Below are 27,878 nucleotides of genomic sequence, written 5' to 3'. Positions count from 1 at the left end.
GGACTTGGAATTATGTGTCCATTTTTCTTTTCAAAAACCTTCTAATTTGGTACCTCATTTAGGATTAAGCATTAGCCCAGGCTGCACAGGGAAGTCATCTTCAACTTTATGATGCATTTTGTAGTTTTAAGCTTAGAAAAGACAATATGGTTTGCCAGTAGCTTTTAACACTGCGAAGTTATAATATAGCGAGGGTAAAATGAAACACTAACAAACTAACTCAAAGCAGACAGAATAAAAACTAAAGAAAGCTCACACCTCAATCTTTCTCACTGGGATCCATGTCCTAGGGAAATGGTAATTGTAATGCTTTAACATTATCTTATGTATCCTTTCACAAGATTGTTTATATGCATGAGAAACCCACCTTAAATAAAAGACATGAGTTACATTGTGTCCTTGTGTCCCTTTAGCAAAGGGTTACATCCGTGTTAGACAGCTGAGCAGATGTGGCATCTCAGTACAGAAGGGTGTGTGTCTGTATCACACATGTGAGTGAGTCTTCAGAGACTAGAGCTGGCTACAGGTATCTTTATTGCTCTCTGCATTACTGTTTTGAAATAGCATCTTTCACTTAATCAGTAGCTTGCCAGTTCAGCTAGACTGCTCAGCCAGAAGTCTCAGGATCCACCTGTCTCGGCTCTTCAATTCTGGGTTACAGGTATGCGCACCCATTCTGCTTTTTTAATTTTGTTTTGTTTTTTCGAGACAGGGTTCTCTGCGTAACAGTCCTGGCTGTCCTAGAACCCACTTTATAGACCAGGTTGTCCTAAAACCACATGCCTCTGCCTCCCAAGTGCTGGCATTAAAGGTATGCACCGTCATACCCAGGTGAAAGATGACTTTAATTCAAGATCTCCTTTCCACTTAGATGAGCTTACAGGTTGAACAACAAAGGCTGCCCAACCTGAAGAAAATCAGGAGGTAAGGATGGAATGTCAAGTACCAGATAGCAACCAGATTGAAAAACACAAAACTGATAGGCATGTTTGTGCTTGTAATTCCAATGCAAAGTCCAAAGTTGAGCAGCACAGTAAGAGGACTGAGTGAATCCCACTACCTAGAGGGTGTTAACAAAGGAGGAAATAGAATCAGTGAGGGAAACTGCTGTAATCAGTAGGAAAAAATTTTAACGGCCTGTAACAAACCTCCGGGAAGATCAAATACAGTGCTGGCATGAATCTGCTGTTACCATTTCTTTCAATCTCAAAACTCCTACCCTAGCTTCTGGGATGCAGACCTGCCCAAGTCTTCCTAGCAGATGAAGCTTTAGTTGAAGGCTAAACACACACACCTAGGCATGTGTCTCCAGAAAAGGAAAGCATTTGTTAATACAGACCTGCCACAGGCAGTTTAGTACCAACAGGCACAGGGCACCATTGACAAGGTACTGTATTCAACAACAGCTTTATCTATGATAACACAGGGAACACAAATTTAACGGAAAGAAAGTATCTTAAATCTCTTTTTTCACTCGTTTTATGTGTGTGAAGGTTTTGCCTACAAGTATGCATGTGCACCACAAGCATGCCTAGGACCCATGAGAATTAGAAGAGGATGTTGGATGCTCTGCAACTGGAGTTAGCAGAGGTAGTAGCCACCTGTGGATGCTGGAAACTGAGATGGAGGCTTCCACAGCGGCAAGTGCTCTAAACTGCTGAGACATCTCTCCAGCCCTGGAAGTATCAACAACAAAATATCCAAACCAGCACAGTGTTACAAATTCAAACACTCTTTTTCTTAGCTGTGTTAGGATGGATCCAGAGCCTTGCACACACAGCCCCAGAGCTCTATTACTGACGCCCCCTCCCTACCTCAAAGGTTAATGTGGTTCAGCTATAGGTCAATCATTCATTTGTTTATCTAATATCCAGGTCTTCGGGACAGAAGGGCCACACCAGACATGCTTCCTGGTGCTCACTCGCCAGCAGATGTAACTTTGTCCCTATTTACTGACAGAAAATCAGCTAGTGTATCAAAGCACCCTCTATGGCTCACTTGAGCTGTGGATACGCTGACTAGTGTTTGAATAACTGTGGGATTTTTTCCTTTAATTTTTAACTCATGATTTAACACCCAGAAGAAATGGATACTTTGAAAGCCCTGTTTCTAAACCCCGGCTCTCAACTTGCCCTCAGATAAAGCTCCTCACGTGTGGCCACACATTTCATGTTAGCATTGGTGAAACAGTATACTCTAGCTCCTCTGGAGTTGGAGTTGAGATAGATGGAACAAATCTACTGTCTCCATCCACAACTCTGGCCAAGGAGCCAAGTTGTCAAATATCTTGGAAAGATATTTATGATTTCTGAAGGAAGCTTTGTCATTACTGGCCTCATAGACTTCATAGTTCAGAATTAGGTGGAGTAAAACACAAATATTAATTTAGTCTAATGTCAGCACTTGGTCATATTGAATTACCAGGTTACCACCAAAATGGCAAATAGTTCTCTATAGACTTTTCATAAAGAAAACATCTATGTATCTTTAGGGAAAGGATCTAACTACACTGCCTCTTGGGGACATCCAGATTAGGACATTTATGGCTCCATGATTTCTGTAATGTTATGGGATCCAATTTTTCAACTATTTCCTGTACAGGCTCACACGGAATGAAAAAAAACTTCATACTCCCAAACATATTATGTGACATCCTTTTCCTTAAGCCAGGAGTTTCCCTGGAACCATTAGATTTGGGGTTTTCTTTTCCTGTTCATAAAAGTCCCATGCAATTACTTTATATCTTAGGAAAACATAAGCCATGCTTTCTTTCTTTCTTTCTTTCTTTCTTTCTTTCTTTCTTTCTTTCTTTCTTTCTTTCTTTTTTTCCCCTTAGAAATCACCACAATTAGGAAAATTCACAAGTTAAAGCACTGAAGTATTTTTGTATGACTATGTGACGGGAAGGAGAACAGTGGAAGACGATAAGTTCAAGCCCCACAGGAATGGCAACAGTGCTGTGCTTGCAGTCCTTCCGCTCCTCAGCCTTTCTTTAGGATTCCTAGATCATAGCACATCTACTACCTGTCTCTTTAAAATCTCCTCCTCTAGGGCCGGTGTGGGGGAAAACAACTTTAAGCCCAGCAGAGGCAGGTGGATATCTGTGAGTTCCAAGACAGCCATGGCTACATAGAGACACTGTGTCAAACAAAACAAAACAAAAAAACAACCAAACAAAAAAGTCCTCCTCTAACATAAAAATAAGTTGGAAAAGAAGGGAAAACTGTAATTTCTATTTACACAAACTGATTTTCCTATTCCCATGAAATAGTAATATTTATAGAATTAAAAAAATTAAAGCTAGCCAAATGGTTATTTTTTCCTTGATATTAAAGTGGGGCATTATTCTTATCTTTATCATTACATTGTCATTGTCACAAACAAACAAAAATCAAAGAAATAGCTAACACTGAAAATCAGGAAAACCTATGACAATACTGTCTCTTTGGCATTTAATACAGAATGGTCATTCAGTGGTTCATCTTAAGTTTGTTCAAAGTAGATAGCTTACGAATAGGACAATCTGAACATTTCTGGCACTCTTCACTCAACACATGCCAAATTTAGAACAGGCCAAATCATTCCACTTGGCACCTAACCTCCCAAAAGACACTCGCTGAAGAGATCTGTCCCCAATAAACAGACTCCAGAGAGGGCTAAGAATGAGATGTATAACTATGCACAGCTTTCTCGTATTGGTAGAGTCTATGTTAATTAATGCTTTCTAAAAATCCTTCAAGCAAAGCTAGTAAAGTGATTTTAAAATAACATTCAATACTTCCAAACTATAAAAGAGAAACTTCCTTTTCTTCTTTTGGAAATGCAGGGGATTCAATTCAGTGCCATGCTTGCTGAGTACTCTCCCAACTACCAGAAAAATTGTCAACACCAAGAAACACATGACATGAAGTACCAAGAATCAGAAAGCAGGTGTCCATGTCAAGCAAAGTGTGACAGCGAGCCTCGGCACACACCCTGTCCTCCACTGGGCCCTGGCTTTCCTATGTTAATAATCTCATCCTACCAGAGCTGACACTGCTCTGAACCGCTCTGCCACTCCTTTTTTGGGAATGACTTCTGAGTTAGCTTAAAAGACAAAGAAAATCAGTATCTCCACTTGGTTCACTTCTTGTTTTTTCTCAGATAAACTATGTGTTTTTCTTTAGACTTGCCTGCAAATGACTGTCAGTTTTAAAAGGGACTGCCACTGACTGCCAGTAAGATATTCATTAGCCTGAAGCAATCAAGGAGTAATCCCTGCTGAAAAGTTAAATTTTAATGTGATGGTTTAGTCCTCAGCAGATCTAGGTGTGACTGTCTTTGCAGTCCACTGGAAAACTAAATAACCCACCACTGAGTATTCACATTGTTTTCTCATGTTGCAGGGAGCAGCAATATCTTAGGGACTGCAATACTTCCAAATGTCCTATTAAAGATCTGGTAAAACATATCAAATACCTTCAAATACAGGGAAGTTAGTTAGTCAAACAGCTTCAACCATTGTAATCAGTTTTGTGTTTGAGTTCCCACTCAGTCCCAGTCTCTAGTCATAGTTGTTCCAGCAAATTGCACAGGGTTTTCCTCTCAAATAATGCAAAACGCATCTCTGAAGGATAAGGAATCTTTTGAAAACAGAAGCATACTAGTCTAAAAAGTTAAAAGTGCTTGTTGGATCAAGTTTCTAGTCAATCACGATATGTACCTAGTGTCAACCCCCAAAGGAGTCAAATACCAAAGGAAGAAACCTTCCTCTCAGAAAGAATACTCAAAACAAGTTGTCAATGACCCTGCAATAAAAAGTACTACCTTTAAACAGACAGTGAAAGACCTGGGGTTTGGACAGGGAATCAAGAACAGCATGCTACATTTGTGAGAAGTTTTTGTGTTGGCTGGTACTACCAAGTGTCAAGAAGCCCAGAGACTTCAGATGTCTCAAGACCGCTTGCCCTTGGTTATCGCTACGTGTGTTTAGTGCCATTACACACTGCCAGGAAGGATTAGTGAACTAAGGAAACAAATCCACTGAAAATAAGTTTGAGATCAAATGATTTCAACTCAGCATGTAGTGAGCACCTACTAACTGCAAGGTACCGGGTGATATCTTCAGAGACACAGAGAGCTGACCTGGTGAATTTACAGTCAAGAGGGAAAAGAGGTCAAACACCTATGAAAAGTTGTAGCAGGATGGGAGGAGAAAGACATTTGCTAAATTATCACTTTCACGTGGAATGCAGACCCAGAAACACTCGGAGGATGGTTTGAGGGTGCTGGCTGGTTTCCATAACATAGATCAATTAGAGGTTACCCATAATGGTACCAGCAACCATGTCATCTGTCAGTGATGTATAGACTATGCCCCTGTAATTGTCTGAGGGTCTGTACTCGCTCCCCCCGCCCCAAGGTGAAAGATACACACGCCAGCTGGATAAGAACACTTAGTAAAGAAGAGTAACTCTGGGTGCACAGGAAAGGCAGGAATCCAGGAAGAGAAAGGAGTAACAAGGAGTGGGAATTACTGGCAATATGGTGACCTGATGGCAGAGTGGGAGGAGCCGGGCCAACCGGAAATGCCTGCTGGGACCACAGTTGGGAGCCTTGCTCATTGGCCAGTGAGAGGGGTGATTGTGCTTGGTGTTTACTCAACTATGGGGTCCTTGAAATAGCTAGGTGGGAGGAGGTGAGGAAAAGCTCAGGAATCCATCCACAGCAGACAGCAGGGACACAAGCATAGAGTTGATAGGATGTGCATGGCATTCCAGAATAAGTATGTTTTAGACAGGTGACGACAGAAACAGGAGACAAACCTGCACGCACGCGCGCGCACGTGCGCGCGCGCTAATGGGCCTCCATTTGTTTATACAAAAAGAAACAACTATGGAATAGACACATACGGGAAGGCTGTGGCTAAAGAAGGGAGCAGACAAAGAGGAGGAAATGAGACTTGGACCTATGGCCTGCTGGATGGATCGCACAAACACCAGACAAAATAGCTCGTTAAAGGATATGTATTTCTCCACTTCCCACCAAGCACATGGAGAAAAGCCAGAGTAAAGGCTTTTCTGAGGTGCCTATTTAACTACTAAAGCGGACCTGCCTGCCAGGTTCTCCCAGCATCCCTCCGTCCCTACCAGTGACAGGGTATGGCTAGCATACTCTGCCCTCAATCCCGAACTCTTTTCCCCTCTTGGCTGCTGCGTCTGGTCTGCCTGCCTCCCTTCTGGCCACATGGCTCAGAGTCATGTCCACTGTGAATTCTGCCTATGCTCTCTTTAATCAATCTACAGTAAACTTTTTCCACTGGGTGTTGATGCCACATGCCTTTAATCCCAGCACTCAGGAGGCAGAGGCAGGCAGATCTCTGTGACTTCAAGGCCAGCGTGTTCCTCAGAGTTCCAGGACAGGCTCCGAAACTACAGAAAAACCCTGTCTCGTAAAACCAAACAAACAAACAAAGTTTTTCCTCCACCATACCTAGGAGTAGTCATGTCTTTCCTTTGTATTTCTATTTTTTTCATTCAGTTCTTCCATGTATTTATTTTATTTTTTAATCTTTGAGACAGGGTCTTACTATAACACAGAAGATCTGCCTGCCTCTGTTTCCTGAGTGCTGGGATTAGAGGTGTGGCCCACCATATCTACAAGGATTTTAAAGACAGATCAAAAAGGATCTAATCCCAGATTCTATACTTGGTAACTGTGGGGTTGTTTCTGTCCTGATTTTTATAAATGGAGTTAGTACTGGCTAATTCCTGGCCCATGGTAACAATGATTAAAATAATCCTATGCATAGCATCTGGCAGAATATCTGGACCAGATTAAGTAGTCAAAATGAATATTTATTTCTTTGGTGAGAATACACTTTATTGATTTTTTTTTTTTTTTGAGACAGGGTTTCTCTGTGTAGAATACATTTTAATAAATTCATCAATTAATATTATTTTGACATTAAATATTTATATTGTACAGTGCTATTATTGAAACCCTTCTGAACACTCTGCATTAGGTATGTGTTTCCAAAATTCAAACTGAACAAGGAATTTATGTCACTTCAAGGTGGATGTTTTTCTTTGTCCTTAAATATCATCAACTCTAGCGGGGCGTTGGTGGCGCACGCCTTTAATCCCAGCATATGGGAGGCAGAGGCAGGCGGATCTCTGTGAGTTCAAGGCCAGCCTGGTCTCCAGAGCGAGTGTCAGGATAGGCTCCAAAGCTACACAGAGAAACCCTGTCTCGAAAAAAAAACAAAACAAAAAAAAACAAACAAACAAACAAAAAAACAACTCTAAATTAAAGCCTCACATTCAGAAGACTAAATACCCACCAGGTGTTTAAAGCACCAAGAAAACATGTCCTGTGTTGTTATCCTTGAGGAACTGACAACCCCAGTGAGACAAACAGGTGTGACCTTCACGTAACCATGGCCCAGATCTGGCACAAGGGATGGAAATACTGGCAGTTAAGTGCCTGATTCTGTCTATGCATCCGCTGGTATGATATGAATCACATGCTGGGGTTACTCTCAGATATTTTAGCCTTGTGGGCTCCTTTGGCACATTAATTGCTGTGGCAGTAGTATCAACGCAAGTGTTACACAGTACTGGTCACTCTCAGAAGCCCTACTGCTTGTTTAAACAGCTACATCATTTTTAAAGCATCATCAAACAGAAGTGTCTTTGTTATACATTGAGATGAATAATTACCAACCATTTTCATGTGAGAATCTGCTCCTCCCTCCCCGAGCTGAAGCTCTGTGTCTGTGGGGGTTGGGGAATAAGCAGCTGGAGTTTACCAAAGATTCTGGTTAAAGGCAAGAAATCGTGAACACCATCCCTAGATTTCTTAAGTGTGAGTATATGCTTCAAGCAAAATGAAGGCAGAGGGCCAAAGGAAAAGGCATTTCACTTTATATCTGGTACTGTGGAAAGAAAGAGTGGTCCTGGGGATGCTAAATAAAAACCACCCACATAATTAATTATTCAAGTCTTTCTCCCTAGCACAGTTGGGTCTTGAGGGAAACATCAATACTAGCCTGTACAGAGACAACAGGAAAACTAAACAGTCATTTCTGAAGAAGCTGTGATTGATGCTGTAAAATGCTACAGATATGCATCTTGGGGGGATGACTGCATATTTTAGCAAGCAAGTCTTGCATCTGTGCCACAAAAAGGCACACACTTATTCACCCCTTACGGTGGAAGCTCTAGGCTCCACATACAGTTGAATGAAGGCTGGATTAAGAAGCTAATCTAAGGCTATATATAGACAGCAACACCAATTTAATCCCCGCCCTCTCCACCTTCCCCCTCCCTAGTTCCATAAATCGCCAAATCTGAGTTACAAAGACAGGCAATTCTCTCAGAGCAAAGACAGTCCACATCCCAACGAAGTATTAGTGCAAGCTTGATTTGCTTCTAAATATCCATAACAGACACCACAGGTCCAGGTTCCATGGCTTCCAGAGGCCAGGGGATGACAGGCCAGAAGTGGGGAGGACGAGGTTTACAAAAAGAAAATCACCTTCTCCGAGCCTCTCCCCATCACAAGCTCACCTCGCTGGCGCGGGCCTCCCCGGGGATCGCCACGCACGAGACCATGTGCACCCGCCACTTCCACCGCGTGGCCAGCTCGCGGCTCGCCAGCGGTCCCCGGGGCTCCTGGGGCGGCCAGACGAGAGATGTCGGGGTCTTCTTCGTGGGGCACCGACACACGTACGTGCAAGGATGATGGCGCGGCGCGGGGGCTTCTCTACCAAGAGGAAGGCAACCGCCCCAGGAGGCACATGCTTCCTCCGGGCTCCAGCCGGGTGAGAGCCCCTGCAAGGAGGCGGCCTCCGCTCCCTCAACCCTCAGGCTCCCGCCGCCCCATCTGGCTACTTCTTACCTGTCCAAGGAGGGAGCGACGACGCGCGAGACCGGTGGCTGCGGCGGATCCTGCAGCAAGCAGCGGCGGCGGCAGCGGCTGAGGCAGACAATGGAGGAGTGAAGGACAGACACATTGACACAGACACACGGAACCCGGCTTAGCTCCGCCTCCCGTCCCGGCCCCGCCCTGGCCCCGCCCCTTACCAAAACCGCCCCGCTCTAGGGGAGGTGCTGCGTGTCTAGCGGCGGCATCCGGATGCTACTGGGCATCCCCACAGAAGACACTGCCAGGAAGAAAAGTATTTTATGTAGAGTTCAAGGACCACTGTGTCTCTGTACTTCTTTATGGGTTGGCATGGGAGTAGGAAACCTAGAAGATATATTGAATCCCCCTCTGGATTTCTCCTTTTGGTTTGGACCTCGTGAGCTGCTCCAATCGGAGTCTCTTGCTGCGCTCGCAGCTCCTCCTCCCCACCGGGCCAATGAGGCGCGGGGGCGGTACTTGCGGAGAGCGCCTGCCCGGCTCGCCCGAGCTCGCCGCACCCGCCATCCCCCAGCCGCAGGACCCCGGCGAGCGCCACTCGGCTAGGCTGCTGCCCTGGCCTCGAGTTGCCTGGCTGAGGCGGGCTTCCACGACGCACGCAAGTCTCTCGTTTTTAAAAATCTTACCAAAGAAATAGATTAAGCTTCAAGCTGGCGGGGACGATGGGTCACATAAAGAAAGGCGAGCTGACCCAGGAGGAAAAGGAGCTGCTGGAAGTGATCGGGAAAGGTACGGGCGCAGGGCTGGTGCCCCGGCGCCGTGCACCTGGTCGCGGGACGTGGAGGAGCCTGGGGGTTCGCTCCAGGCCCGGGGTGTCTTGGGCAATGGTCCGGAACAAACCTTTCTGTCTCCGGCTGGGGACTGATTGCAGGGGCTGGGAGATGGGAGGGAGGCAGAAGCATTGCGGTGATCAGATCGAGACTTGGACCTCTAAATCAGCTTTTTGGAAATCGACAGGCTACCACTACCCCTCTGAGACGGTAAGGGCCGGCCCTGGGGAACTAGCCTCCGCGTGTGCAAGCTTGACCGCAGTCAGTCAAGACCACAGTGGCCTGGTAGTTTTAGGCTCTCAAGAGGGTGTCTAAGGGGCCCTTTCGACTTCCGGAGGCCGAAGGATCTGGATCCCTTGCGGATCCCCGCCCCTGCTGGGGGTGGAGGGAGCTCTCAGCGAGAAAGGTTCTTTATAAGGGCACAGAACTCACTCTGCCTGTAACGTGCCACCATGAGCTTTCTGCAGCCAGGGCCTCTGTGGCTGGCTTCCTGTAGCACAGACCGGGGCAGGAAGGCCAGGAGATGGGGGAGAGCGCTGAGATCTTTTTGTCGCGTTTCTTAGTGCTTTCCTTTCCACTTCGTGGATTCGAGTCCCGCCTCCGCTGTGCAGCTTGTAGGAAGGAAGCCACCGAGGCCAACCAGAAGCCTTGTTTCCTCCACTCGTCTCCCAGTGGACGTCCTAGACGAATTCTCAGCCGCATCCCGTTACCTGGCAGGTGACATCAGCGTGACCCCGTGCACTGTCACTTTTCTGAGCTGAGGATGAGGGCCTGCAGGCATGACTAATATTGGTGCTTTGAGTCCAAGAATAAAATATATGCCCTCGAAAGGCAGAGAAACTGGACATTGTAACATCGGGCCCCAGTCTTCTGTGTAGCCAAATTCAGTGTAGAACAATAGTTAGGAAGGCAAATGCATTACTTCTAAGCAGGAATGCCTGAGTCTAATGAGTATGAAAGAGAAAACTATCGGGTTTGAACTCAACAGGTGACTAGGAACTGATGACACTGCTAGGTCAGTCATGACTAGATTCTCAGGGTAATTGATGTTTGCCGGAAATCTGAGATCTCTGGGTTCGATTTTATCTTATTCTGTGAACTGCATGACGCTCAGTGACTTCTGGTTTTCTGTGCTGTCTCCCGGTTTCTCGCTGCCATCAGTAGGTCTGGGATTTAGTTTACTGAACAGGAGGCCCGGCTCCGTGCCAGGTACTGTACCCGTCAAACCTAAGAGAGGACAGCGCATAATCCCCCAGGAATGGTAATTCTGATTTTAAACAGGCCAAAGCTATCACGTGTTCACTTGAAAGTGAAAACTCGTGAGCAGCTGGAGAAAATATGGACTGAAAGGGGAGGCGTAAGTTCTTGGATGCATGCAGATGTGTGAAAGGGTTTATTCCAAAGGCTGTATCAAATAGCGATAGTGGGTTTTATCACTTATACTTCTTAGGCCACCTCATGCTCGAGGTTTGTGAGTACACAGATGCTGATGTTCACTGGTTTGCTTTCCCCAAGCCAATGAGTAAGGAACCGAGGTAAATTTACTTTGTGATGCACTCTTGACCTATCAGGTTTTTGAGCCACTATTGCTCTCAGGAAAAGTACTGAGAGATGGGAGAAGATAAGCCAACATTGAATGCCATTCTGAGCACATGGCATGTACTTATACATTTAATCTAGCAGAGCTAAAGGTTTGTGTTTTGTTTTGTTTTCTCTGAATTGTAGCAGGAAGCATCATGGAATGGTTGTAACTATGTGTCTGGGTTAGGGTTTTTATAAATTATTATTATTACTTTGTCAGTTTGACACAAGCTAGAGTCCTCCAGGAAGAGGAACTTCAGTTGAGAAAGTATCTGCAACAGGTTACAAGTTTGTGCTAGCATTTTCGGGATTAATGATTGATATGGGAGGACCCAGCCTACGGGGGCCAGGGCCACCTTCGGGCAGTTGGTTCTGGGTTCTATAAGAAAAGCAGACCAGAAAGCAAGCCAGTAAGCAGCACTCCTCCATGGCCTCTTCATCAGCTCCTGCCCCCAGGTTCCTGCCTGGAGTTCCTGCCCAGATGACATCCTTCATGATGGAGCATTCCTCCTTCCCTGAGTTGCTTTTGGTCATGATGTTTTATCACAGCAATAGAAAGATGACGCCATACCAGTCTAGTTTGCAACAGGACTGCCATTGTTTCCTGATGGTGTGACTTATGCGGGTGTCTAGTACTATGGGTATAATAGGCCCTCCCTCGTGGCATTGTTGTAAGGATGAAGTGAGTTAGTCCAAGTAGCATGTTAAACATACTCTGTGATTTTGATAAATATCTCCCCTTCATAGAGAAGGACACTGCAGAGGGAGAGCTTCTAGAAACCTTGCAGAAATCTACTGTTTCAAAACACATGCTATAGTAGATGTAGTAGAAGTGTCTTGGGTTCTAGAGAGAAGCAGACCAGAAAGCAAGGCAGTAAGCAGTTTTGTTTTGTTTTGTTTTCTAAAAAAAAAAAAAAGCATTTTTAAGATATGTAAAATGTATGTGTGTCCATGCCGTAGAGCACAGGTAGTCTTGGAGACCAGATAGTGTCCTATCCTCTGGAGCTGGAGTTAGTTATGGGTGGCTGTGAGCCATCAGATGTAGATGTTATGGGTGCTGGGAACTGAACTGCAGCCTTCTGCAAGAGTGAAGGCGGGCCTTAAATGAGTCCACCAGACCCAAGATAAATGATAACTAGGTATTTATTAGGGAAGCACCAACACAGATAATAGTAAATAACCACTGCGGTCGTCCTGCTCCAGACGATTCAGTCTCTGCTCTTTGGATGCTCTCACCACAACCCAAGAGAGCTAGCCAGCCCCTCCTCTACCTTATAAGGGGTCATGTCTGAACACCTGAAGCCACACTGGCCGAGCAAGATGCCACCATACAGGAGCAGGGTGTACTTTTAACTCATGGGCTGTCTATCCAGCCTCCAGTTGTCTGCTTATAAACATTTTCACACCTTTATAAATGATGATAGCAATTTATGTGAGTCACACAGTGCCTTAGTGGGTAAGGTCCTTTCTGAACAAATTAGACAACCCAAGTTTGATCACTGGAACCCACATAAATATGGAACGAGAACTGTCTCCAAGGCTGTCCTCTGACATCCACATATGTGCCATGGCATGTGCATATACCCTCCACATACATCATACAGTTAGGATGATTGAAATGTCTTTACATAATTTTACTTATATATCAACCTTATAGCAGCCACCAACTCAAGCCACATTTTATATGTTTAATTGGATATAGATGCTGTCAAGGCTCAGTGGTTAAGAGCACTTATTGCTCTTGTAGACCTGGGTTCAGTTCCCAGTTGGCTCACACGCATTGGTAACTCCAGCTCCAAGGGATCTAAGGCCGTCTTCTGACCTCCACATATACCAGGCAGATTTGTGGTACACATACACAGGCAAAATGCTCTACAATATATATCAATATATCAATATATATATATATATATATATATATATATTTTTTTTTTTTTTTTTTTTTTTTTTTCTTTTGAGACAGGGTTTCTCTGTGTAGCATAGACCATCCTGGAATTCACTCAGTAGACCAGGCTGGCTTTGAACTCAGAAATCTGCCTTTCTCTTCCTCCCAGTTGCTGAGATTGAAGGTGTGTGCCATCACTGCCCTGCTAAATATGTTTTTAAAATACATCTTTTGACATCCACTAAATAGTTATTCAAATCTGTACACACCTAAGATATAGCTATGTGGTGTTCTTGCCCCACATGTTAACTAGGACCTCAAAATAATAATAATTGCTCTTAATGTAAAAACAGAAAGAACAAACATGCAGGGGCTGGAGAGAGGGCTCAGGAGTTAACAACACTGGCTGCTCTTCCAGACAACCCAGGTCCCACTACCAGTACCTACATGGTGACTCACATTCACCTCTAACTCCAGGCCCGTGGGATCTGATGCTTTCTTTTGGCGTCTGTGGGTACCAGGCAGACATGTGGTACTGGTATAAAGTAGATAGCAAAACTCATACACATAAAATGAAAAAGGTGGGACGGATGTGTAGCGAGCACCGAAGGCTTGGAGTGTGTCCATATTAAGGCAAGGCCCGAGTCTTCCTCAGAGTTCTCTGGGATTTTTATTTATTGTTAGGAAAGCTAGGGCTTGGTCTGCTTTGTTGAGTTTCACAACATAGGTGGTAGAAGGTGGTGACGATGAGAATGCCACTTTTGTTTGCCAGTGCTGGTTTATCTATATAAAAGTGATCAGTCCCACTCCAGTGAGAGCAACTGGGTTCTGTTTTCTTTGGTTTGAACATAAACTCTGAAAAGGAGCAAATCATTGCTGGTTTCCATTAGTTTTGTCTGCATGAAAGTTGATCCCTCCAATCCAGGCACTTCGCACAGTGGTGCCTCTCCTATTGTGTTACATTAAATAGAACACATTCCTTTCCCCAGGTCTCCTAATGGAGGGTAAGGAATAGGTGGAAGTCTGGATCCTGTGTGAGCCCCGTGCTTCATTCACATCTCAGCTCATTCTGTGGTTTCCTTTTGGTGTCATTAGATCGGGAACACCAAATTAAAAGTCATATTACATATATATTTCCCCTTGGGGTAGTTCACTCATTTATTTTCATTCTGCAGAAGCTCAAATTCTGTACATTTTTTTCATCATGTTCCCTGAATCTCAAAAAGCTGATGTAAGAGGTCTCATAAATTTGTATGTGTGCATATATGTGTCTGCATGGGTGGTGGCACATAATACGTATTTGTATTTGTTCTCTTCTCTTGTTTCCTGACACAGTTCTTAAAGTCCCCGTCTGCCCCCCCCCCCATCTAAGAGTGCTGGGTACATCTTTTATTCTAATTTATCCTAATATCTCTGGGCATTTCCTAGGTGACAGGCATGTCTCTGTTTATTAGTTGCTGTTTGTGGGGCGCCTAGATAGTTCTACAGCATGGGCTGTCGTTGGAAAGACCAGCCATGATTACAAGCTTGGAACTTTCAGCTTCTCCTTGCTCCCATCAACTTCCAGGAAGGGAAAGATGCAGGAGACTGAGCTAATAATTCATCATATCTATGCATTAAAACCTCAAAATATTTCTGAAATACCAAATTGAGAAAGTGTTCAGATTGCTAGAAGAGGGACTGCCCAAAGAGGGCTCTCTGTCTCCTCCCGTCTACCGTGTCTTATTCATCTAGACCAGTGGTTCTCAACCTTCCTAATGCTGCAACCCTTTACTACAGTACCTCATGTTGTGGTGACCCCCAACCATAAAATTACTTCCATTGCTCCTTCATAACTGTAATGTTGCTGCTGTTATGAATTGTAATGTAAATATCTGATATATGCAATGCCTGTGAAAGGGTTGTTTGATTCCCAAAGGAATGGAGACCCACTGGTGAGAATCGTTTACAGTTAACAGGAAAATGTGAGTTTGGTATTTTCCTTGAGTCCTGTGAGTTGTCAAGCCTAAGGATGATGTCTGCTGGAGAACTCTCTCTCTCTCTCTTTCTCTCTTTCTCTCTCTCTCTCTCTCTCTTCTCTCTCTCTCTCTCTCTCTCTCTCTCTCTCTCTCTCTCTCTCTCTCTCTCTCTCTGTGTGTGTGTGTGTGTGTGTGTGTGTGTTGCAGGGGTGGGGGTAGTCTTTGTTGTTGTAGAGTCCTGAGACTACTGAGTGAAAGTTTAGCAGGAGAAAACATCCCTGCACTATGCTTTACAGCATGCCTAGTATCTTTTTATGCTGTTGGCCACAGGGCAAACATTTTGTAGGATTAGAGGCCTGTTCTCTAATGAGACCCATCCTATCCTTAACATGTGGCAGGCTTTGAGATGCTCACAATCTCCTCCTTTCTTCCATAAACATCTCCTGGCCAGGAGGAGAATGACCTCCGTGAGTTCTCAGTGGAGCATGTAAGTCAACTGAAGCATCTTCCCAAGTGCAAACAGGGTGAAGGACTTCTTGCTGTTTGTGTGAGGGTGTCAGATCTTGGAGTTACAGACAGTTGTTAGCTGCCATGTGGGTGCTGGGACTTGAATCCTGGTCCTGTGGAAGAGCCCCCAGTGCTGTTAACCACTGAGCCATCTTGAGAAGGTCTTTGAAGGGAAGCTACAGGTATGGCTGAAGCTGAAAGTAGAAGCTACTTACATCCTCCAAAGCGTCTTCCTGTTGTGTCTGTGTGTGTACATGTGTGGACAACTTTGGGTGACATTATCAGGAACATTGTTTACGTCCTTTGAGATAGGGTCTATCGTGTGCCTGTTAGGTCAGACTGGCTCACATGTGCAGCAGCAAATTTCTCCTTTTCCTTAGCCATGTAGCCAGTGATACCAACTGCCCTCACAGGGAGTTCAGTACCAGAAAAACAAAACAAAACAAAAACAACCAAACAAACCAAAAAAACCCCACACTATTTACAGAAATAGCGAGTATCCTACTCCGGGATTGTTGGCCACTCTGTTGACATTTTCCCAACACACCCAGGGGCATCGAAACCTCTCCTGGACTGGTGAGGAGCCCTCAGGGGACTTGCCTAAAATCATATAGTGGGAAAGGCGAAGGCTGGTGTTCAGTCTGCACCCCACTTTTTCTCTTAGTTGGGGTGCTCCTGTCTTTGGTCTCCTTTTAGAGGGGAGGCGTAGCTCATCCTCCCACTCTGAGGACATTGGATTTCATTGTTGTCTTCTAGTCAAGCCAAGAAATTACTTGGCAGGTCATGTGGCTGTCGTGGATTAATGGTAATGATATTGATGTTCTCTTCTGCAACCACTTTCTGTCGTGATGCAGACAAAACTGGAAAAACCTGTTTTTCTGACCCAATTACTGCTGCTTTCCAAATTCTCAGAGGACGGACCTTTCGGTTTTAATTTGATCCTTTACAGCATGAGATCTTTACAGCATGAGAGCAATCTCCATAGTTGCAGACTTTATAGTATGTCTTACCTAGTGGTTTATAAACCAAGCATTCTGTTAAAAAGATGCCATCATTCTCGAGACCCACTGCTGCCAAGTGACTCAATGACACAATGCAATACCAACTGTATCTTGAATTCTAAGCATTGCATGGATGCAATTGTCAGTTCTAGATGGTGATTTGGACTAGATGGTCTTTAGGATTTGCTTCGGGATTAACTCCTTTGCCGGGTAGTTATAGTATGACTGCCAAAAGGAAAATGGGACTAAGGTGATATGGTCAATGAAAGTAAAACCAAGATGGAACTATGTGAGTTTGTATGAAACTGTTTCTCTGGAGAAATGCTTGTGAAGCAAGTGGCTGGGTGCTTTGTATCTTAGCACCGGCATGACTAGCCTTGGTCTTCCAGACAGCCCTTTAAATTTTATTGCCACCACATTCCCCTTTTCTCCCAAGAGATGAACTCATGTTTTACCACCTTCTTCTTTTTTTTTAAAGGTACCGTCCAAGAAGCTGGAACACTGTTATCTAGTAAGAATGTTCATGTCAACTGTTTGGATGAGGTAAAATTAATACAGCATTTTACTTCCTGAGAGGATGAATGACAGAGGCATTGAGGACATGGCTCAGTTGGCTAGTGCATGCCATGCAACCATGATGATTAGGGTTCAGATTGCCAGCACCCATGTGAAACCAGGCATGGCGGTACACACCTGTAATCCCAGCACTGGTGTGGGGAGAGGGACCGCAGGAACAGAATGCCTGGAGCTCATTGGCCAGCAGCCAGTGTAGCCAGCAGTGAGCTCCAGGGGCAGTGAAACACTGCTTAAAAAATAAGGTGGTAAGCAATAGAGTAAGACACTGGGCATCAACTTCTAGCTTCCACATGGGCAAACACACAAGCACACACACACACCCCAAAAGGGAAATGTAAAACCTTTCAATGGTAGTTGTTTTTTTAAAATCAAGATAAGAGACATTGAAAACATGATTAATCTTATAAGTGATCAAATAAGTACAAATTAAGCCCAAATTGTAAACCCCTTCTCTTTCCCTTCTCCCTCCTCTCTTCATCTTTTCATTTTATTGTTGTTTTTGAGATAGTATCAATACTATCCATATATCCCAGGCTACCCTTTGAACTCTTGGTCCTCATGCCTGCCTTGGTTTCCCAATTATGCAATTAAAGGTGTTTGTAATCACATTTGTCTCCAAATGATATCTTTTCTGTTTGTTTTTTTTTTTTTTTAAACAGGGTCTTACTATTCAGCAATGGCTGACCTGGAACTAGCTATGTAGACTAGGCTGGCCTTTAATTCACAGAGATTCACCTGCCTCTGTTTCCTAAGTACTGGGATTAAAGGCTAATTGTACCACCACACCTAGCCTCTATCTTTTTTTTTTTTTTTTTTTTTTTTTACAAAATGTGGAAACGTGGTCTTTTATATGCAAATAGATGATATGTTATATTATTTAAAAAATAAATTTCGTATACCATTAAACAAGTTTGCCAAATGCAATGTGTTAGATTTGAAAATAAAAATTAATCAAACTAATGAAATGCATATCTTCCAGTGTTTTTAATTCAATACTTAAATTCACAAATGAAATAGAAATGTTTAGAATTAGAAATACATTTATCAAAATATGGTGTTTATTTAAAGCTGTTGAGGTGGCTAAGGCCATGATCAGAAGCCATTTTGTGGGTATTATCATATTTTAAATATTGTGGTATTCTTAGCTTTCAAATCATGAAATTGTGTGGGTAAAATATGCAGAAAGAAATAGAAAAATAACTTAGGAAAAATAAAATCAAATAAGAAATGTGAGATAAGGTATTAGCTATAAGATAGAAAATAGATAACTGGAAATCTCTGAGGTTGAACGCTTTTGTGTTTCAAAGTTTGGATTTGTTAATTCCACTGATTCAGAATAAGACTACCACAGTTTAAGGCCAAATCAGAAGCAAGTTTACTTAAATACTGGCCAGGTGGGTGGGCTCTGGCCGCATCCATGCCTGAGTTCCTGGGAAATGGCCCCGAGTCACTGTTTGCAGGGGCTTAAAAAAAAAACCCATAATTCATTGCCATTCTCCTCAGGTCCAATCAGGGGCAAACATACGTCTCTCCATACCTACATCCAATCAGGGGCGAGTGTACATCCTGACATATTTCCTGCCTGTGAACCTCTTGCCCACGTGTTCAAGCACATCCCATGCAGATGGGTCAAACAAACTTGTTTAGGAGAGGGAAAAACATGTGACTTGTTATCTTCTGTAAGCAACAGCCTCCAGCATTTCAGAAACTATCTGTCCTTGGGCTTGCAGATCAGAGGCCTTTTTGTTTCATGGATCTCTAAGGCATAGTAATTAAAACCTAAAATGTAACTTTAGCTATCACACAGTTATAACCCATAGAAGTGGAGAAAAGTTTTACAAATCATATCTGAGGAGAGACCTGTAGCATAAATATAGTAAGAACTTCTAACTTAAGAAAAAAGAACATATAACCAAGTGTGGGGGTGGGGTGGGGCAAAGGATCCAAACAGACAGGGCTCCAAAGATTAAATAAAAAAAAATTGCCAGTAAACTGGTGATCCCTGAGGTCACTAGCACTTGGGCAATGCTTTGGAAGCACAGTGGGGTATTGCTTCCTACACACTTGACTACAGTCAGAAGGGGTGGAGTTGTGACACCTCTTACTACTGCTGTGGTGAACACAGATGGGCATTCAACATTGGTTTTCTTCATAGTACTGCTTCATCTTCTATCTGTAACTGGAAGGTAGCATTTTCAATTTGACTTAGGGATTTTATTTTGAACATGGGGCTATTTTCTTTTAGTAGAGTAACTTTTGTTTTGAGTTATTTGTCTCCTTGATTATTTTTTACACTGACAGACTAGAAGCTTTCATCTCAGAACACAGAAGTGTATTAATATTAATAAAACAACTGAAGAGTTGTTTTTTTTTTTTGGCCCACTGAAATCACATCATAAAGTGTAGCATTAGAAACAACATAATACTTAGTAATAATTGCACTGGGAATTTATAATTTTCTCTTGCATTGTTTAAGTAATGCGAAATGGAACTGGGATAAGAAAGTAGGAATGATGCCCAGATCTTTGAAAAGCTAGTCTAAGTTTTTACAGATTCTAACAGTGTGGCATAATGATACAGGAAACGCACATTACCTGTGGCCATGATGGACAGCTGGCCCAGACACCTTGAAGGGAGTGATGTTGTCAATCATGAGAACTCTACGCTTTTGTAAAGATGCTTTCCTGGTTTGGGGGCTTAAAATCTAATCTTCCTAAAGTGCCCACTGCTAAAAGAGAAGGAACAAGAGAATAAAGACATAGAAAGAGGGAGGTAGCATTTATTTTAAAAACGAGAAGCAGCAATGGGAAACAAAGGGAGGCTGGCATGTAAATGGGCAGAAATGACCAGCAGCCAAACACAAGAACGGCAAAAAGAGCATGATTTGCAGAGGACCTTTGAGGTTTACAGATTTTCACTTTGCATTGAGAAGGTCTGCTTTCCTATAGTCCAGTAGCGGTCTCTGCAGGTAAAGGCTGTGGGTGGGACTCTGGGAGGGCAGGGTGGGGGGATGGAGGGGTGGTCACCTGCTAACCCATTCTGAAAGAACAGAAAGGGTTGAAATCTGAGTGGTTTGTCTATTAACAAAGAGTAGCTGTGTGCTTGTTTAATTAGCATACAAAACACTTGCTTTTGTCTGACGTTTTCAAATGTCCTTTGTTTTGGTTGATTCCCCTCAACCCTGTCTTCCCCCTTCTGCTTCCTCTCCCCTCACCCATGTCTTCCTCCTCTTCCAGCTTCCTCTCCCCTCATCCCTGTCTTTCCCCCTCCTGCTTCCTCTCCCCTCACCCCTGTCTTCCCCCTCCTGCTTCCTCTCCCCTCACCCCTGTCTTCCCCCTCCTGCTTCCTCTCCCCTCACCCCTGTCTTCCCCCTCCTGCTTCCTCTCCCCTCACCCCTGTCTTCCCCCTCCTGCTTCCTCTCCCCTCACCCCTGTCTTCCCCCTCCTCCTGCTTCCTCTCCCCTCACCCCTGTCTTCCCCCTCCTGCTTCCTCTCCCAGTATTTTTTTTCCCCTTCATGTAGGATGTTTTATTACAGCCACTCTTCCTCAGTGGTTCCTGCTGTGGGGTCCTTTCCTTACTCATGGCTCTTTGTCTAGGTTCAGGATTTATACCCACATCCACACATGTGTGTGTGCACATGTATGTGTTGCTGCTGCTGTTGTTTTGGTGCTAGAGATCAAACCCAGGGCAACTATTCAGTGAGCTACAATCACCTGAGAGTTCCCAGCCTCCAAATCTGTTGTCAGCAGCCTTCTCTGAAGGGGACATAGGCGGGAAAAGAGCCCCCCAGAACCTTTCCCATTGAGTGCAAGACAAGAGCCTCCTACACAACTGATAAAAAGCCAAAATTACCCATGGAATTAGTTTCCTTAAAGATATCTCAAGAATGGATGTTCAAAACAGCAAATGAACTGTTTACTTACGGCCAGAATATTTATGATCATGAACTGAACCATATTAGTACACATCTCATCCCTAAATTGAAACCACACACTTCATAAAACCATGTTACAATTTCATTACCAAGAAGAAACACTTTTTCCTTTTTATTTTAGTTTTTTGAGATAGGGTATCACTACGTTGCCCTGGCTGGCCTGTGACATATAGAGACTTCTCTGCCTCTGCTTGTGATGGATTAAAGACACATCATTATGCTCAGTTGAAAGAAAATTCTCTGTAATAAAATAAATTTAGCAGTCTACCTCATATTTTTACTAAATCTTGAAACTTTGTTTAATCTTTAAATTTTCTTTTAAATTATACTTTTGGAGTAATGTTACTAAAATGCTGTGGAATTCTATTATTTGTTATAAATTTCAAATTGGAAGTTATCAGGAATAAATCAAACATAGCACACCAATAAAAATGTACAGTGTAACTATAGAAGATAGGCAAGGCTAAGCGCCACTGTCAGACCTTTACACAGCAGCCCTGCGCCCAAGACTGCACAGCCTGTCATGAAAAGCTGTGAACAGCAACATAGACACAAATGGGCATTCATTCTTGGGTGGTTCACAAGGCAAGACAAGATTTTTTTAAAGATTTACCAAAACCTCTAAGAGAAAATGTCTTCCTTGGGACATGAAAGGGTCATATATGAGATTTAAGAGAACCATGTGTGTGCTGTAATATTACATTATATGATACTTCATTAGGTAAACAGATAGATGGAGACGAAGCAATTCAGTCTAGTTTAAATATTGCCAGCTACATGGCAATGTTTGCAATCATATATAATCAAATCATAATATAATTAAGTGTGTGTGTGTGTGTGTGTGTGTGTGTGTGTGTGTGTGTGTGTGTGATTTGGGGATTTTTGTTTTAACATATAATGTTACAGCAGTAAATATATCCTGTGCCTGCTTTTTCTCATTGTCAGTAGTCAGAGAATTGCCAATTCACTACATGCATATGAATTTTTTAAACTTTAAGTGTGTGTGTGTGTGTGTGTGTGTGTGTGTGTGTGTGTGTGTGTGTACAAAGGCCAGGACAGGGTATCTGATCTCCTGTATCTGGAGTCCCAGGCAGTTTGGGGCCATCTGGTGTGAGCACTAAGAACTGTACTCAGGTCCTCTGAAAGAGCAGCAAGCAATATTAACCTCTAAGCCATTTCTCTATCCCCTCTATAATTTAGAAAATGTTCATCTTTATTTGCTTATATTGTGTGTGTCTGTATACATGGAGTCACATGTATTCAAAGAACAGCTTTTTGAAGTAGGTTCTCTCCTATCATTGGGTCCTGCTGATCAAACACGGGTAGCCAGGCTTGGTGGAAACAACAACCCATTGAGCCATCTCACCATTTCCAAATTCACTTATTGAATACCTTTAGAATCACCTATAGGAATATGCCAGAATTTAGTCAGCTTTCCTTTGGATAAGTGTTCTGCTTTTGTTGTTGTTTGTTTGGTTTGGGTTTTGGTTTGGTTTGGTACTGGAGATTGAACCTAGGACCTTGCACTTGGTAGGCAAGTACTCTATCATTAAGCTACATTCCAAACCCCTTTTTAACTTTTTATTTTGAGATAGGGTCTCTCATTAAGTTACCCAGGCTCAGGCAGGCCTTGAACCCATGTTTCTCACGAGTTAGCCTCCTGTCTTCGGTTTTCTTGTGTTCATTTGTATCTTAAGAACTAAGAGTGTGGGGTAATGAGGACCTTGGGCAGTTTGGGTTCTGATCATTGCTTTACTTGTTTGATAGTCTGTGAGGTTGAACATGTCTTTTCTGTTTGTTAATCTTTTAAAAAATTTTTTTTCTCTTAGAAGTTGAGATAATGTCCAAGAGGGTATACTATAATATACTTTATAGGTTTGAAAGATGATTTTATTAGTTTGTTTATATTGGTAAGTTATGAAAATAGAAATGTACATAATTAATATATTTTCACTTTTGTTTAAAGAATGGCATGACTCCTTTAATGCATGCAGCATATAAAGGAAAACTTGACATGTGCAAGTTACTTCTGCGCCATGGAGCTGATGTCAATTGCCATCAACATGAGCATGGATACACAGCCCTCATGTTTGCTGCACTTTCTGGTAAAATTTTAGTATTTACTTTATCAGTGTTAATTACCTATACAATTTAAATGAACTTGTGTTTTAAGTTCAATGCATGTTTTAGTAATTTTTGGTGAAAGTTGACTTTTGAAAAGCTATAATGCAGCTGGGTAGTGGAGCACATCTTTAATCCCAGCACTGAGGACACAGAGGCAGCTAATTAATCTCTGAGTTTGAGGCCAGTCTGGTCTACAGAGTGAGTTATAGGACAGTAGGGCTACACAGAGAAACCCTGTCTTGAAAACAACAAAATAAAATAAAATAAAAAACTATGATGTCTGAAACAAGTTACGGAGTTAGTGATCTGTTTCATTTCTTTGGGGACTATTCCCACCTCCCACCTACTGCAGCACAGGTCTGCAAGTCAGAGAACAACTTGCAGGAGTTAGTTGTGGGGATTGGATGCCAGTCCTCAGCACTCTTACTTACTTGACTACCTTGCCAACCTAGTGACCTGTTTCTTTAGAGACTTAAACTCAGTTGGTTCTCTAAGCACCTCTTCTTTCACATTTGCTCCTTTGAGTCTAAATCTTTACATTATAATGAAATGCAAACATTGGTCTTTTATCAAACAGCTGCCGTGACAGTGCTGGCCATTTGCCTAGCTGGATCATCCATGTGGAAACAGACTTACATGCTTCCATGCCTGTTTCCTGAATAAAATAATTGAAAAGTGTCACCTAAAGTAAAATAGAATTTTAAGGACTGAGTCTCTCTTTCCTCCTTCCTTCCCTCTGTTTTGTTTTGTTTTGTTTTGTTTTTGTGTGTGTGTGTGTGTATGTGTGTTTGTTTATTTATTTATTTATTTATTTATTTTTCTGTTTCTGTTTTGAGACAGGATCTCACTGAATAGACTTGGCTAGCCTGGAACTCATAGAGATCCACCTGCCTGTACTTCCTGAGAGATGGGATTAAAGATATGTGACATCATGCCCAGATGTCTTTTTCTCTTTAAGAAAATAGAGATATAACATAATAAGCTCTAATTTTAAAGTTGTGCCTGCAGGAATACACACACAATCACAAAAGAATTTCTAAGTAGTGTATACAATAAAGAATCCATAAATAATACAAACATTAGGAGCTGGACAAGTGGGCAGAGGGGTGCAAAACTGCAGAGCAAGAAAACCTTTAACTTTGAGAAGAGAACCATTCTCCAAGGATGCATCATCAATGTCATTAGCAGCAGGAACAGATGGAGAGAGAGAGAGAGAGACAGAGACAGAGACAGATTGAGAGAGAAGAGAAGAGCGAGGAGAGATCTTTATCCGGAGTAGCTGTCTCTTTGTGGGCAATCTTCCCCTGATGTCACTGAGGAGGAAATGAGGAAACGAGGGAACTTTCTGGAGAAGTTTTCCTTCATAAGGATGGACACACAGGCTTTGTCTTTACCCGCTTAGAGACACGACCCCTAGCAGAGTTTGCCAAATTGGAGCTGAGCAATTGGTCTTTACCTGGAAAGCAGCTGCACGTGCGCTTGCAGTTGGCAACCTTCCTCCGAATGTGACCAACAAAGCGCAGGGCGAAACCTTTTCTGTTTGGCCAGGTGTAGGACTATGGTCACCGTGGATGACTGGAAGGCCCTCAGGGAAAGGCACTGCTGAGTGGAAGTCAGCTGCTCCGAAGCTCTGGGCAGATGCAGTGAAGGCTCCTTCTTACTCATCACATTTCCTCGGATCCTGACCGTGGAGCCAATGGACATGATGAAGAGGAGCTGACCATAAAAAACTTCAGCCATTTCACAGAGCGAAAGCAACCACCCAGATTTGCACTGCCTGGGTCCCAGGAGCGTGAGTATGCCATGAGCTGGAAGGCACTGAGATGGAGAAGCAACAGTAGGATCAAATGGACCGCAACAAGGAGGTTCATGAGAAGCTGGAGATGAAGACCGCACGCCACAAGCACCAGGTTATGCTAATGAGGCTTCAAGAAAAGCTTCTGCGAATGGAGAAGCGAATGGAGAAGCTGCGTAACCAAGAGCGACCGAATAAAGCAGCTAGAGCTCAGGCAGGAGGAGTAGTGCAGGCTCTGTGAAGAAGAAATCAAAGGAGGCGACAACAGGAAGGATGCAGGGGACCCTTGCCTGATAAAGAGAACAAGGGATACGGATGGGCCAAATAGCTATGGGAGATGCTATGGGCATAAACAGTGGAGGTACCATTTCCTCTCCTCCTGTGCCTGCTGGTACCCCGGCTCCTCCAGGACCTGCCCCTATGATGACAGATGGAACCCTAGGATTGATCCCCACCACCAACTCAATGTTTTGGCCAAGCTGCTACAAGGGAACCGATTGCACCAATTAGTGGAAATCCTCCTGCACCCAACCTCCTGGCTCCTGTAGCTGAATTTGCTCTAAATAAATGCTACCCATACTACATAAAGTTTCGGTGTCTAGTTTCCCTCAAACCTTAACTAAAGGCGCTTTGTGGACTAGCCAAAATTCTACTCTAGGAAGGTGTTAGGGGTTCTCACCTGTACTACTACGCCTGTCTCTCCTGCCTGTACTACTCACTCTCGGGAGTATCCTTGGAGGCAGAGGGCAAGGGAGGGGTGGTTGCTAGCGAACCAAAGTCTGTGGTATATTGCTGTTATCAGTCTGTCTGGTGAGTTCCCGAGGCGTGTTGATTGTTGAGGGCATGGATAGCCACGGCAAAATGGTCTCAGAGTTCTGTTAATCTTGATTATTTCCTTCCTTCCTTCCTTCCTTCCTTCCTTCCTTCCTTCCTTCCTTCCTTCATATTTTGCTAATTATGTTTTAATTATTTTTTTCATTTTTATTCCCCTCAATCCCAAAGACACTGTTATATATACCATCAAATCTAAACATCTTCAGGTGACCTCCAATTTACTTCCAGATGAGAATTCAGAAAAATGTTCACAGAGCTCACAACACACACACACACACACACACACACACACACACACACACACACACACACACACGGATCTGTTTTATCTCATATATGACCACTTCATGTCCTAAGGAAGACATTTTTCTCTTAGAGGTTTTAGTAATTCTTTAAAAAAATCTTGTTTTGCCTTGCCTCCACCTTTTCCTTGGGTGTGGACTACCCAAGAATGAATGCCCATTTGTGTCTATGTTGCTTGCTGTTCACAGCTTTTCAGGACAGGCTGTGCAGTCTTGGGCACAGGGCTACTGTGTGAAGGTCTGACAGTGGCACTTAGCTTTGCCTATCTTCTGTAGTTACACTGTGCATTTTTTATTGGTGTGCTATGTTTGATTTGTAACTGATGCCTTCAAGTTTCAAGTATGTTGAAATTTTTCTGAGAAAGGGAGCAGTAATGCAGTGTCATCTTATTAAAACACATTTGAACACCCCACCCCACCCCCACCTCCAGAAAAAGTAAATAAAAGAATGCCTACCACTCTTACAGAGGACTGCAGTTCAGCAGTTCCTGGCACCCACATCAGGTGGCTCGCAACTGCCTGTAACTGCAGTTCCTGGGGATTAGATGCCCTTTGGCTACTGTGGGTACCTGCACACATGTACAGTAAACACATACAAGCATATTGCTGCCTTGGGGGGGCAGCCTCCAATCAACACAGGGCTCAAAGGGAAATCCACAGTGTCTGCACATACTAGACTTTTCTATTTGAGGAAGTTAGGGGGAAAACACACTCTTGATGGTTTCCTTTATTCTTCTGTGTTCTTTCTCTGCTGAATCCCATATATATATATATATATATATATATATATATATATATATATATATCTTATATATCCCAACAAAGTTTTTCAGGCAATATAAAAATTACAATGTTGTTACATTTTGTTTTTCAAGTGAATGATTACAAGTAAAAAGCAGAATGTTTTCCATCTCCCTTACATAATTAAACATTAAACATTTTATATATTACAAGTGAAAAACAAATTATCCCAAGAACCCACATACATTCATACCCAACTAACTTGTTATAGATTAACCATGTGGGCAAGCAATATATTCTTCTCAGTCAGGTCTTTTTCTGGCAGGCTGCATTTTGCAGTTACAAAGAAAGGGCCAATTACTTTATTACTTATCTCGAAAAGTAATCTTATAAGGAACCTTAAAGGAATCACAAACCTAAACTTTTATTTGTGCAAAAGAATCAGTCAGCTGTACTTTAAATCTTTAGGGTACATACCCACTCATCAATAGTTTTTTATCAGGACATTGAGGGCAAAAATAGGTGTAAGGAATTAATCATCACCTTTGGTCATCAACCAATCCTAACAAGAGAGGTGCAGCAGCCAATGATAATGGGGCTGCTTTGATCTTGTTCCCAGACCTTAAATAGTTCCGAATTCAACTATGTGCTTTTCTAAAACTTTACATTGTCTTCTTGGGTTTTTCACCTCAGAGCTATTTGACAAAAACATCTTAGTGTAACTTTAAGTTATTTTAAAAGCTTTGTTTCAGTTGTGGTGACATTAAGGTGAAAAGAATTTAAGCTAGCTGGGCTAATTCGGACTCAGTTCTTATTCTTTATCATTTACCTAAGCCATAGTCTGTATGGCTCCTCAATGGAAACTCCTGTGTTCTAGCTGTGTGACACTTCCTTGTATATATTTTTATTCATCAAAACTCTGTATAAACTAGCATTATTATTATCATCAATCAGACAGTACAACT

The 27,878-nt window shown here is 43.0% G+C and overlaps 2 protein-coding genes and 1 pseudogene across 2 annotated transcripts in view; 2 read left to right on the top strand and 1 right to left on the bottom strand.

Moving 5' to 3' along the window:
- Bzw2 (basic leucine zipper and W2 domains 2) overlaps nucleotides 1–9,028 on the bottom strand; it is a 51,098-nt gene extending 42,070 nt beyond the window's left edge. The window contains exon 1 of the mRNA XM_027419749.1: nucleotides 8,881–9,028. The gene's annotated coding sequence lies outside the window, so the exon portion shown is untranslated. The remainder of the gene's footprint in view (nucleotides 1–8,880) is intronic.
- Nucleotides 9,029–9,369: 341 nt separating this feature from the next.
- The window catches only part of Ankmy2 (ankyrin repeat and MYND domain containing 2), a 45,904-nt gene continuing 27,395 nt past the window's right edge, over nucleotides 9,370–27,878 (top strand). Inside the window, exons 1-3 of the mRNA XM_027419747.2 lie at nucleotides 9,370–9,633; nucleotides 17,085–17,149; nucleotides 23,084–23,222. Of these exons, the coding sequence (XP_027275548.1) occupies nucleotides 9,567–9,633; nucleotides 17,085–17,149; nucleotides 23,084–23,222 (271 nt within the window). The 5' untranslated portion in view covers nucleotides 9,370–9,566. The remainder of the gene's footprint in view (nucleotides 9,634–17,084; nucleotides 17,150–23,083; nucleotides 23,223–27,878) is intronic.
- Nucleotides 24,559–26,205, top strand: LOC113836226 (annotated as a pseudogene).

The sequence above is a fragment of the Cricetulus griseus genome, chromosome 5 (genome assembly GCF_003668045.3).
Source record: "Cricetulus griseus strain 17A/GY chromosome 5, alternate assembly CriGri-PICRH-1.0, whole genome shotgun sequence".
NCBI lineage: Eukaryota > Metazoa > Chordata > Mammalia > Rodentia > Cricetidae > Cricetulus > Cricetulus griseus.
Note: the sequence above shows the minus strand (reverse complement) of the source record. Positions and strands in the feature narration are given on the sequence as shown.